This window comes from Coloeus monedula (assembly GCF_965178545.1).
Source record: "Coloeus monedula genome assembly, chromosome: 4".
NCBI lineage: Eukaryota > Metazoa > Chordata > Aves > Passeriformes > Corvidae > Coloeus > Coloeus monedula.
Window position 1 is genome coordinate 75,910,095 of NC_138784.1, and position 13,148 is coordinate 75,923,242.

General features: G+C 54.6%; 1 protein-coding gene across 2 annotated transcripts in view; it reads right to left on the bottom strand.

Moving 5' to 3' along the window:
* Positions 1 to 13,148, bottom strand: part of PPP6R2 (protein phosphatase 6 regulatory subunit 2) — a 55,374-nt gene that overhangs the window by 26,810 nt on the left and 15,416 nt on the right. Inside the window, exons 2-3 of one of the 2 annotated variants that reach the window (XM_082281010.1) lie at positions 8,044 to 8,176; positions 1,257 to 1,502 (exon numbers count right to left, since the gene is read on the bottom strand). In XM_082281010.1, the coding sequence (XP_082137136.1) occupies positions 1,257 to 1,483 (227 nt within the window). In that variant the 5' untranslated portion in view covers positions 1,484 to 1,502; positions 8,044 to 8,176. Of the gene's footprint in view, positions 1 to 1,256; positions 1,562 to 8,043; positions 8,177 to 13,148 lie in introns of both variants that reach the window. The other variant, XM_082281009.1, reaches the window with a different exon arrangement.

Consider the following 13,148-nt stretch of genomic DNA (forward strand, 5'->3'; position numbering starts at 1 on the left):
GCCAGCGATCCAGGGGCAGCCCCAGCTGCTCTGGGCACCCTGGGCCAGGGCCTGCCCACCCTCCCAGCCAGCAATTCCCAATTCCCAATCTCCCATCCAGCCCTGCCCTCTGGCACTGGGAAGCCATTCCCTGCCTCCTGGCCCTCCAGGCCTTGGCCCCAGTCCCTCTGCAGCTCTCCTGGAGCCCCTTTAGGCCCTGCAAGGGGCTCTCAGCTCTCCCTGGATCCTTCCCTTCTCCAGGTGAGCACCCCCAGCTCTCCCAGCCTGGCTCCAGAGCAGAGGGGCTCCAGCCCTGGAGCAGCTCCGGGGCCTCTCTGGACTCTCTCCAGCAGCTCCAGGTCCTGCTGCTGTGTCCCCAGGGCTGGGGCAGCTCTGCAGGTGGGTCCCAAACTCACCTTTCAGAGCAGCCCCAGGATAATCCAAGTTATTACCCAGCATATTCCCAGGCATTCACTCACCTGGGAACAGCCACCTCACCACCGTTACCAACACTCTTATCTAAAGCCAGACCTGAATGTGGCATTTCTGTGGGTTTCCATCAACACCAACCCCAGCCCTGATCCATTCCCACCAGGAAAAACCTGCCCAGTTTTATTTATTTACAGTCAGAGCAGCCTTTTATTTTTATATAAACTTCACAAAGGCAAACAAACTTCCCAAACCCAAATGTCAATATTTTTGAGTATACATTGAGTCAAAAATGCATAAACACAACTTTGGTGAGAACCAAACCCCTGTGAGGAGCTCGGCATGGTCTGAGCAGAGGCAGGGCTTGCCCAGAGCTGTGATCCCTGGAATCAGCAGGATCTGGACGTGCAGCACACTGAAAACATCCCAGATTTTATTCATTTTCCAGCTCACTTTGTTCTGTGGGATTGGAAATCCATCGAGTTCAGAGATTTCTACCTCTTGTGCTTCCCTTTCCTGTAATATAAACCTGTTCAGGGGGCTTTGGATTTTGAGGGAACAGCAGGATAAGGTATTTTTGAGACACTGAGATAGGATTTTTTGGAGACATTATTTGAGGTAGGAATTTTTTTGGGGACCAACTCAGTGTTACACCATCAAAACCAAAGCAACAAATGCTGACAATTCCCTCCAAGCCCCAACTGCTGAGGCATCCCCAGGGCTCAAAGCCTCCCCCAGCGAGGAGCTGCCAGCCCTGGCAGTACGGACAGAACCCAGCTGGAATCTCTGTTTTCAGCCCCGGGACCCCTGGCTGGGCTGTCCTGGGGGAGCAGGAATCCAATACCTACTTGAATCGGACCTTCTCGTCCATGTCCACGGGGGGCTCGTGGGTGATGAGGGTGACCAGCTGCTCCATGCACTGCTGCTGGCACAGGAAGTCCAGCAGCCGCCGGTTCTGGGCCTTGCATTCCTGCAGGACGTCATCCTCGTCCATCAGCTCCTCCAGGGTCACATCCTCCTTGTCCAGCAGCTTGTCCACGTGTGACGTTGTGTTCAGATCAAACTTCCAGAACATGGTGATGGGACACGACTGGCTGGGGGTGGGAAAGCACCAGTTACTGCTCCACATCCCGCACGGATCATCACGGAATCGCTGAGGTCGGAGAAGACCTTTAAGATCATCGAGTCCAACCATCAACCCCATCCACCACCAAATCAGGTGCTCAAGCGCCACGTCCACACATTTTTTAAACACTTCCAGGGATGGGGACTCCAAAGCTCCCTGGGCAGCCCCTTCCAGTGCTTTCCAACCCTGCTGGGGAAGGAATTTCCCCACCATCCACCCTGCCCCTCCCCTGGCCCAGCCTGAGGCCGTTCCCTCTCTCCTGTCCCTGTTCCCTGGCAGCAGAGCCCGACCCCCCCGGCTGCCCCCTCCTGTCAGGGACTTGTGCAGAGCCACAAGGTCCCCCCGGAGCCTCCTTTGCTCCAGGCTCAGCCCCTTTCCAGCTCCCTCAGCCGCTCCTGGGGCTCCAGACCCTTCTCTGCCCTGGACATGCTCCAGCCCCTCCAAGGCTCTCCTGAGGCACTGCACTCTGTACCTCCCATTTCCATCCTCTCCTCCCCCAACCCTTGTTTGCCCTTTGGTTATCCCAATTTTTCCCAGTGTCAGTTCTATTAACAATGCTTTTCCACTTTGCTTTCCCAGTGCCTGGAATTTTAGAACAGCTGTGGGTTACACCAAACCAAGGCACTGTTCAGACCATCCTTAAGAGACTCTTCCAGGGCTCTTCCACTTGCTTAACATTTTATCTTCCAGTTCTGCCCTTCACCATCACAGCTCAGCTCCTCGACAACCCTTCACAATCCTGCTTGGGCCACAGGACCAGGTACAGAATTCAGGGAATCCTGGAATGGTTGGGTGGGAAGGGACCTCCGAGCCCCTCCAGTGCCAGCCCTGCCATGGCAGGGACACCTCCCACTGTGCCAGGCTGCTCCAGCCCCAATGTCCAGCCTGGCCTTGACCACTGCCAGGGATCCAGGGGCAGCCCCAGCTGCTCTGGGCACCCTGGGCCAGGGCCTGCCCACCCTCCCAGCCAGCAATTCCCAATTCCCAATCTCCCATCCAGCCCTGCCCTCTGGCACTGGGAAGCCATTCCCTGCCTCCTGGCCCTCCAGCCCCTGGCCCCAGTCCCCCTCCAGCCATCAGCACTCGAACACAGGCAGTGGCCGTCGCTCCGCAGGGATGTGGATGATGGCACAGCTCCCTCCAGACCCATCCCGGGCAGTGCCAGCCCTGGTCACACACACCCTGCACACGGAGTCCCTGGGCTGAGCCGTGTCCCTGTGCCACTTTCCCAGATGACCCGACAGCACCAAATGATTCCACAGCCAGGATCACAGGGCTGTTTGTAACCTAACCCACATCCCCGTTTCCACATGCTGAACTCTCTCCATCCATTCCTTTGGCTTTTTCCAGCATCCAAAAATGTCCCCATGCCTGATTCTTCACCAGTCCCACTCTGCATATCCTCAGCTACAGCACAGCTGGGACACTGTGCTCTTAAAAACCCCTTTTCCCTCCAGGAATGACACTGAGGGGCCTCTGCTTTCCAGCCACCAGAGCAGGACCTTGCAAAAGGCTGAAGACCCCAATTTTTCCATTAGATTTTAAATCACTGGGTCCTTCATGGTGTAACTTCCACACTGACACTCTGAGTGAAGCACTTACAGCAATCAGGACATGGAACCCAGGGGAAAAATTTTGAGTTTCTTTTACACTTCGGGTTTTTCCCACCCAGAATTCTGGGGGCAGCTCCGGGCAGGAGACCCCTGGAGGGGCTGGGGCGTGTCCAGGGCAGGGAGCTGGGAAGGGGCTGGAGCCCCAGGAGCGGCTCAGGGAGCTGGAAAGGGGCTCAGCCTGGAGCAAAGGAGGCTCCGGGGGGACCTTGTGGCTCTGCACAAGTCCCTGACAGGAGGGGGCAGCCGGGGGGGTCGGGCTCTGCTGCCAGGGAACAGGGACAGGAGAGAGGGAACGGCCTCAGGCTGGGCCAGGGCAGGGGCAGGGTGGGCATCAGCAGGAATTTCCCCATGGAAAGGGTGCTCAGGCCTTGGCAGGGGCTGCCCAGGGAGCTTTGGAGTGCCCATCCCTGCAGGTGTCCAAGGAATTCCTGGAGGTGGCACTGAGGGCTCTGGGCTGGGAACAAGGTGGGGATGGGGCACAGCTGGGACTGGATGGGCTGGGAGGGCTTTTCCAACCTCAGGATCCTGGGATTCTGGGATTTCAGCACTGAATTTTGGAGTTGGGAGCAGCCATCTGAATGTTCAACCTACGTGACACCACAGTGACAGTGCTGCTGGGCTCGGTGTGTTCCTCACAAACTGTTCTTTGGGTATTTTTAACCATCTCAGCTTGGTTATAAATTCACCGAGGGAAAATCTGGCACCAAAGGCTTTCACTGAAGGAGGTTTGGGGGCTCAGTCAACCCAAATGCAGAAATATTCCCTCCACAGGTGTGGAATCCACATGGAAATCTCACCTTCCAAACTGACACCCATTGTAAACCTGGCAATTCTACAGCTTTCCTGAACTTTTTATGCATCTCTAGGAAAAGCTGCCTGACCTTCCCTGGTCGATGGTGAGGGGCTGGAATGGAATTCCCAGAGCAGCTGTGGCTGCCCCTGGATCCCTGGCAGTGGCCAAGGCCAGGCTGGACATTGGGGCTGGAGCAGCCTGGCACAGTGGGAGGTGTCCCTGCCATGGCAGGGCTGGCACTGGAGGGGCTCGGAGGTCCCTTCCCACCCAAACATTCCAGGACTCTCTGATTCCATGGGATCTGCCACATCTCCCATCTCAGTACTTTAATTTAGGTCACTCTTGTCACCAGTAAAGCAGAAATATTTTCCCTTTTTCAGGTGGACACTCAAAGCCCTTCCCAGCTGCTCATTTTATTTCTGGAATATCCAACGAGAGCAAAACCCGCGAGGGCTCCAGGAGAGCAGCTCTGTGTCAGAACCTGCTGCTGCCTCTGGAGCTGAGCTGCCTTCCAGGGAGCATCTCCACACCTGGCCCAGGGAAATTCCAGTGCCACCCCAACCCCTGTGTGTGCCACCAAGGCTCTGCAGGGAGCTGCAGTGCTGGGAAGGAGGAGAGAGGCTGCAGCCAAGGAGAGCCCCCATCAACCCCTGCTGGCACCAGGCTCTGGGACAGCTCCTTAACAGCAGCAATTAAAGATCCTCTGTGTGGGCACCAAAGGCTCAGGGAATCCTGGAATGGTTGGGTGGGAAGGGACCTCCGAGCCCCTCCAGTGCCAGCCCTGCCATGGCAGGGACACCTCCCACTGTGCCAGGCTGCTCCAGCCCCAATGTCCAGCCTGGCCTTGGCCACTGCCAGGGATCCAGGGGCAGCCCCAGCTGCTCTGGGAATTCCAGCCCAGCCCCTCACCATGCTCCCAGCCAGAATTCCCAATGCCCAAGATCCCATCCATGCCTGCCCTCCTTCAGTCTGAGGCCATCAGGGAAGGGGATTGCTGTAGGTGTGTCTGGGCCTCACCGGGATTAAAGCCCCACGGTCGCAGCACAGCAGCACCGGTTTCCAACCCACAAATTAATTCCTGTTCATGACCAAAAGCAGTGTTGGGGTGTTGAACTTGTTTGGGACAACGCAGGAGATGTTTCATCTCTCTCTTCTGACACAGAATTCCAAAACTAACAAACCCTGCCTCCTCAGGGCTGGGAATATTCAATTCCCTGCCAACAAAATTCCAGCTGCGTTTAGAAAAAGTTCCAACAATTAATGCACTTGCTGTTAAAAACCCCAAACAAGGGACCCCTTTTGCCACCACTGCTCTGTTCCATTCTTCTTCTCCTTCTCCATCTGCTCAGGAGCTGGTGGGGAGTATTTTATTTTGTTTTGTTTTATTTAATTTCATTTTATTGTATTTTATTTTATTGTATTGTATTTTATGTTATTGTATTGCATTGCATTGTATTTTATGCTATCTTACTGTACTGTATCTTATTTTGTTTTATGTTATTTTACTGTATTTTATTTTATTTTCCACCCTCCCCAGAGCCGTGTGGGTGCCTCCTCGCTGTCCTGGACAGCTCCTGCCCCAGGCTGCTCATGTGCATGAAGGACAAAATCAACGTTTTACACAAAGCGCTCTGAGCCGGGGGAGCTGCTGGCTGGGAATTCCAACGGGGAATTTGTCCTTTTATTATTTCTTTCCCGTGGATGTCTCCCAGCTTCCTGCTGCCGGCAGCCCCCAGGGAATGGCTCGTCCAGCACATCCCAAAGGCTCCCTTCGGGAGCTCCAGTGGGAACAGCAGGAGAGAGCCCTTGGTGCTGGTGACAGGGGCTCCGTCCCAGGTGACTCCGTGGCCTTGGAGCCTTTCCAGCCCCCCTGATCCCAGGGCTCCGTGAGTACCCCGGCCCTGGACTGGTGTGATTTCTCCCAGGGTTATTCCCAGTCAGTTCTGTGTCACCAAGGGCTCCCTGAGCCTCAGCAAACACAGGCACAGACCAAACACCCACCGCACTTCCCAACCTTTCCGAAATGCTCCCGGCACTCCAACACCAGGAAAAGTGAACACGGAGGGGCAGGAACCGCCCAGGCAACTCCTCCTGGAAAGCAGGACAAAATTCCCAAGATTTACTGATTTTTTAGGCCCATTTAAGACCATTCCTGCTAAAATAAAACACTGAATGTTTTCCATGAAGTGGGAACACGTGGAGGTGCTGAGGGAAGGACGTTCCCAAAAAGAGTTTCAGGATCCTTCTGCCATCCCGGGAGCTTCCAGTACAAAATCCGAAAGCCAAGCCCAACTCCAGCAGCTCTGGCCCCGCTGAACAGGTCCCAGTTCCACCCAGGGTGGATTTTAGCCTGCACAGACACAGCTTCCTGATGGGAACATTAAGCTTACTTCTTTTCCTTGCCAAGTTTTAATACAAAATCTCCCTTATTTCTTCCAGAAGAATAAATAATTTTAAGCTTTGTTACACAAAGCAACACAAAATACCCCAAAACGTAGAGAATTGCCTCCAATTTCAGTATGGGAAGAAGTCTGGAGCACACCAGGACCACACATCCATCCAAGAGCTCTCCGCCTTTAATCCCAGTTACCCAGTAACACTTATCCAGCTCCAGGGAATAAAATCTCACTTTACTGAACCTGCTGAACCTGAAGCCCCAAACCAGCTTTTTCAGCAAACTGTTCCACCACTGGAAAATCCACCTGGAAAACACAGATGGACAAGGCCAGGCTGATCCATGGCTCAGCTGAATTCCCACTGAAGGGTTCAGCATGGAATTCCCAAATAGCTTTAGAGCAAAACTCCCTCACTTTGGTGACTCAGCAGTTGGATAAAGATAAGAAATTAATCAACAGCAAATTAGGAATAGGAAAGGGCACAGGCAGGTCCCAAACCAGGGCCAGTGGATTTGGGAGTGATCTCAGAAGAAAGAGGAACAGCAGGGAATCAACACCTGCTTGGGACACAAAAATGAATTAGGCTGAGCCTACCAAAGCTGTCACAAGCACCAGGCTGCTCCAGCCCCAATGTCCAGCCTGGCCTTGGCCACTGCCAGGGATCCAGGGGCAGCCCCAGCTGCTCTGGGAATTCCATCCCGGCCCCTTACCACCCTCCCAGCAGGAATCCCTTCCCAAGATCCCACCGAACCATTCCCATCTGTGCATCTTTAACTCATCCCCTATTCCCATGGGAGAACTTGTTTTACATCAAATCTCTCCCTCTGGAACATTAGGGAAACTTTTCCCAATGAAATTCCCAACAGGAAGATGCCTGAGTCAGCTGACCCACTGGGAAGGATCCCACTGCTCCCACACTTCCAGGGCATCCCAGGGCAGCGAACCCCCAATGGAATTCCTGCTGCAGGAAAGGGCAGCTGCTCCTGCGTGCCTTGAGCTGCTTTGCTGCACGGTTCCCATTCCTCCCCTCGGGAGCTCGGGTGAGAGATCCCGGCCCATTCCCTCTCCCTGCCCGTGACAAGTGCACAGTGTGGCACTTGCACTGGGAACTTCCTGGAGCAGCCACAGCCGTGCCCAGGAGAACAGGGACACAGCAGCTCATCCTCTTCCCAGCAATCCCAAACCTGAGCTCAGGTTCTGAGAGGCACTTCGCAGCTGAACCTGGGTTTAGGGAGGATCCTGCCCAGCACACCGTGAATCCCAGGATCCCTGAGATTGGAAAAGCCCTCCCAGCCCATCCAGTTCAAGCTGAAGAAGACTCCAGGAAGAAAAGGGAAATGCTCCAGGGAGAACTCGCAGCCCCCTGCAGGGCCTAAAGGGGCTCCAGGAGAGCTGCAGAGGGACTGGGGCCAAGGCATGGAGGGCCAGGAGGCAGGGAATGGCTTCCCAGTGCCAGAGGGCAGGGCTGGATGGGAGATTGGGAATTGCTGGCTGGGAGGGTGGGCAGGCCCTGGCCCAGGGTGCCCAGAGCAGCTGGGGCTGCCCCTGGATCCCTGGCAGTGGCCAAGGCCAGGCTGGACATTGGGGCTGGAGCAGCCTGGCACAGTGGGAGGTGTCCCTGCCATGGCAGGGCTGGCACTGGAGGGGCTCTGAGATCCCTTCCCACCCAGCCCATTCCAAGATAAAAAGACAGGAAGATGTTCCTACCTTCAGTAGAAGTTACTTCAAACGTGAAATCTCCTCCACGGACAGAGAAACATTTGGGTTACAGTTCCTGGAATAGACCCAGCTTCAGGAAACGGTTTTCATCCAGTGTGAATTCCTTTGCAAGCTTCCAATCCTGGAAAAGATTTTTAAAGTTACCAATAACCAAAGGTACCTGAGGGCCAAAGGTTTTTATTTTCTTCCCTGAATGAACTTCCACAGAACCTCTCTGCACAAAGGAAAATCGTAGGGACTGACAGCCCCTGCCAAGGCATCACCATGGGGTCACACAGGATCCTCCCAGGTATCCCAGTTCCCCCCTCCTGCAGCACTGGGCAAAGCTGAACTTCTTTGGAGTGTTCAGGGCCAGGCTGGATGAGGCTTGGAACAACCTGGGATGGTGGAAGGTGATCACAGAGGAAGCAACGACAGAGCCAAGCCTGGCTCAGCCCCTGAGCTGCCCCACAGCTCCAGAGCTGGGCTTTAACCAATCTCCTCAACTCCAGGAACTCCTGGTGTGCTGTGGGGATACACCCAAACCAAAACCAACCAGCAGAAGGTCCCTGCATCAAATGGAAGTTAAATTTAATGTGAAAATAAATGGATTTCCTCATCTTCCAATCTGTGATTATTTAACTGGAGGTACAACATCAACCAAAACCAAGGGCACTGATCTGAACAAAAACTGTTCAGGATTTTATTTCTAAGCTTTGATGCCTTTTTCCCTGGAATTTGTGCCCAAAGGTCTTTCACAGAGTCCAGGATCAGGGAGGCTGGAAAAGCCCTCCCAGCCCATCCAGTCCCAGCTGTGCCCCATCCCCACCTTGTTCCCAGCCCAGAGCCCTCAGTGCCACCTCCAGGAATTCCTCAGACACCTGCAGGCATGGGCACTCCAAAGCTCCCTGGGCAGCCCCTGCCAGGGCCTGAGCACCCTTTCCATGGGGAAATTCCTGCTGATGCCCACCCTGCCCTTCCCCTGGCCCAGCCTGAGGCCGTTCCCTCTCTCCTGTCCCTGTTCCCTGGCAGCAGAGCCCGACCCCTGCCATTAGCAGGGACATCTCCAGCAAGAACCTCAACAATTCTCTGCTGAGCCACAAATGCTGAGAGTTCTGTAAAATTCTGTACCTCTGGTTTAAATGGACACTGAAGCTTTGGAGAGCTCGAGGCTGGAAGAGCCACGGAGGAACACACGGAATTCTCACAACACACAGAAGCTGCTCCAGGGACAGGGAGCAATGGGGGGGTGGAAGGGAGAACTTGTCTTGTTCTCAGTTGGCTTTGCATTCCACAATCAGGGAATCCTGGAATGGCTGGGTGGGAAGGGACCTCCGAGCCCCTCCAGTGCCAGCCCTGCCATGGCAGGGACACCTCCCACTGTGCCAGGCTGCTCCAGCCCCAATGTCCAGCCTGGCCTTGGCCACTGCCAGCGATCCAGGGGCAGCCCCAGCTGCTCTGGGCACCCTGGGCCAGGGCCTGCCCACCCTCCTGGGGGGATTTTTTCTGAATATCCAGCCTGAACCTCTCCCTGTCACTTCTCACACGTGCTGCAGGTGCCCACAGGCTGGGACACGGAGCGATCTGGCCTGGCCGACCCCAGCAAGCCCCGAGCTCCAGCACATCCTCACAGGAACTGCTCTGGAGAGCCTCTGGGGACACCCCGGACACAGCAGCACTTCCTGTGTGTGCCACCACCCCGTGTCACTGCTGTGTCACCAGGACACATCTGCTGGCCAAGGGACATGCCTGGTGACATCAGCAGCTGCTGGTGCTGTTCCTCAGGAGCGAGGGGCTGACGCAGCTCCTGGTGATCAGAATTCCTTCATATCCAGCGTCGTTCCCACGGCAGCAAAACCTCCCCAAGGTGTCAGGACCAACAGGGCAGAAGGAATGGAGCCGTTTCCCCTTCTGGAAGGAGCAGTGGCCAAACGCCCAAAGAACTCACCCAAAGTTTAGTGGGAGCAAAATCCAAAGGAGTTCAAGAGGCTTCTGAGCTGCAGCTCCTTCCATGGGACAGCAGCTGGTCCCAAATATCCCAAATATACACAAAGAGCTGTGGCTGTCATTGCAAAGGCACAGTCCCAAAAACACGAACAAATTAAAAATATCAGTCAAGAGTGAAAGTCTATTTTGTATAAATCACAGAACCCTGGAATGGCTGGGTGGGAAGGGACCTCCGAGCCCCTCCAGTGCCAGCCCTGCCATGGCAGGGACACCTCCCACTGTGCCAGGCTGCTCCAGCCCCAATGTCCAGCCTGGCCTTGGCCACTGCCAGGGATCCAGGGACCAGAGCTTTCAGGGCTATGGTTCAGTTCCAAGCCACAATGAAATCCAAGTGTGCTGCAGCTTTTGCACACATTTGTGTGCCGATCCCAGGTGAACAGAGCCCACCTTCCCCACCCTGGCTGCACCTTCCAGGCCTTAGGACAGATGGTGCTGAGATATTCCACAGCCTTTCCATGGAATCCACTCAGGCAAGCAAGGAAGGCTCAGTTAGTGAGCAGACGAAAATCCACTAAAAACCTCTCCAGTGCCTTTGGAAAAGCATTTACACATTAGCAAGTCATGAACAACTGCTCAACATGTCCCAGCTCCTCTCCCGAGCTCCCCTCAGGGAATTTCTACCTGGACCAGCCCTGCTGGAGGATCTGCAGAGCCCAGGAGGAGCAGATCCGCTGCTCCTGTGGATACTCCTGTGGATAACTCCTGTGTGCCCAGTGCTGTGTGTGTAACACATCCCTGCTGGACACGGGGCATCAGAGCCCACCCTGGAGCCGGCACAAGGATCCCTGGGTCCAACCAGCAGCAGGGATGGGCACCAGCAGAGCCTGGAGCCTTCCCTGTGCTCCTGTGCATAAGGGAGCTGGGAATTAAACATCAAGCACACGGATGGCAGCAGGGAACTGTCCTTGGACTCATCGAGTCATGGAATACCCTGAGCAGGAAGGGATCCACAGGGATCGCCTGCACAGACCCCCCAATAACCCCACCCTGTGCACCCCGGGAGCGCTGCCCAAACGCTCCCGGAGCCCTCGGGGCCAGGACCATTCCCTGTTCAGTGCCCAGCAGCCTCTGGGGGAAGAACCTTTCCTGAGATCCCACCCAACCCTCCCTGCCATGGGCTCCTCCCGCTTTTGTGCCTGCTGCTCCAGGCAAGCCGGGAGAAGGGATCCAGGGAGGCTGGAATGCTCCTCCCCGTGGTGAACCCATACCCACCACTGCTCCCAGCAAGGAAAGGGTTCTTTAGCTGCAAAAGGCATTGGGAGAGGATGAGGAGAATCAGGAATTCCTCATTAAAAACAACCAAAAGGTCCATTTAACCCTTAAAAATGAGCCTCATGAGAGGAACGGAATTCCTGCCTGTCCCATACATCCCGTGGCACATCCCAGGAGGCAGCAGTGGGATGGGAGCATTTGGAAAAGGACAGGCATGTACAAAACCCAGCTATTTTTAACAAAATTTGAAATCTTCCCACTGCCTCAGTTACTTTATCATGGTTGATCAGAAATATCAACCCAGATGAGCTAAATTCAACCTTTTATATAAGTTAGAACTTCCCTCAAGACTTCACTGATAAAGGAAGAGTCGGAGCTGTTGGGATTAAGGAAAAGCAGCATTCCCCAGGGTATCTGCACTGCTGACAGGAAAATGGAACAAACACAAACTATTCCCTAATCAATGTCCACTCACATAAATTTTGGGATTTATTTAGCCTCTTCTCACCTGCTTTAAGAGTCCCAACAAAATCCCAGAATCCCTGAGGCTGGAAAAGCCCTCCCAGCCCATCCAGTCCCAGCTGTGCCCAATGCCCACCTTGGCCCCAGCCCAGAGCCCTGAGTGCCACATCCAGGAATTCCCTGGACACCTCCCTGGATGGGGACTCCAACCTCCCTGGGCAGCCCTTTCCATGGCTAAATATAGCCAAAGGAAAAAAGGTAATCCCAGCCTAAAACACTTGGACTCTCCAACTTCTTCACTCCAGCAGAAGTGAGCGATGCAGACTGGAAAAAGCAGTCCAGAGCTTTTCCCATTTTGGGGGTTTTATACCATCAACACTTGCACTTTCTGAAGTTGGGGTTTCATGACATCTTCAGCTCTTTCCTAACCCTCCTTCTCTCTGCCAGGAATTCAGGGATTAAAGGGTGGAAGAGCTGTAAAACCATCCAGGCACCGCCCCAATGCTTGGCCAGAACAGCCAAGTGACCACAAACATCAACTGACCAAGATGGTCACTCCAGATAGTCCTGATTAATTCTAACCCACAAACTCCTGCAGCCCATTCCTGACTCCACACAGCCCCAGGGTCACTGGGATGGGCTTTGGTCTCTGCTGCTTCCTCGTTTCCAGTAAATAAATAAATAAATACATAAATACATAAAGATCCTTCCACCAACTCTTCTGAACCTCAACCATAATGCGGGAATTGAAATATTCCCAGAGCCACTGGTTCTAACAGTAAATAAACAACAGCTGAGATAAACTGCTGGAGAGAGAGTCCAGGGATCATGGAGCTGCTCCAGGGCTGGAGCCAGGCTGGCAGAGCTGGGGGTGCTCCTGGAGAGGAGAAACTCCAGGGAGAGCTGAGAGCCCCTTGCAGGGCCCAAAGGGACTCCAGGAGAGCTGCAGAGGGACTGGGGCCAAGGCATGGAGGGACAGGACACAGGGGGTGCCCATGGGCAGGGACACCTCCCACTGTGCCAGGCTGCTCCAGCCCCAATGTCCAGCCTGGCCTGGCCTTGGGGCAGCACACGAACAGGGATCCAGGGGCAGCCACAGCTGCTCTGGGAACTCCAGCCCAGCCCCTCTCCACCCTCCCAGCCAGGAATTCCTTCCCAAGATTCCATCCATCCCTGCCCTCTGGCAGTTTTCTGGAGCTCCTGTTCCATCCCCATGGAGGAGCAGCCAGCCCACCCCTCTGCCCAAACACTGCCGGCTGTTCCCAGCCCCGGCTCATCCCTAAATCCACACACTCCTCATGGCAAACATCATTTCAACACTTCCTTCATCAACTCAGCTTCAGAGCAACAGCAAATTTCTTTACCTCTGCATGTGGACATTTGGAAAACGATATGCAAATCATGAGATCCTTGGAATGATCCTGGTAACTGGA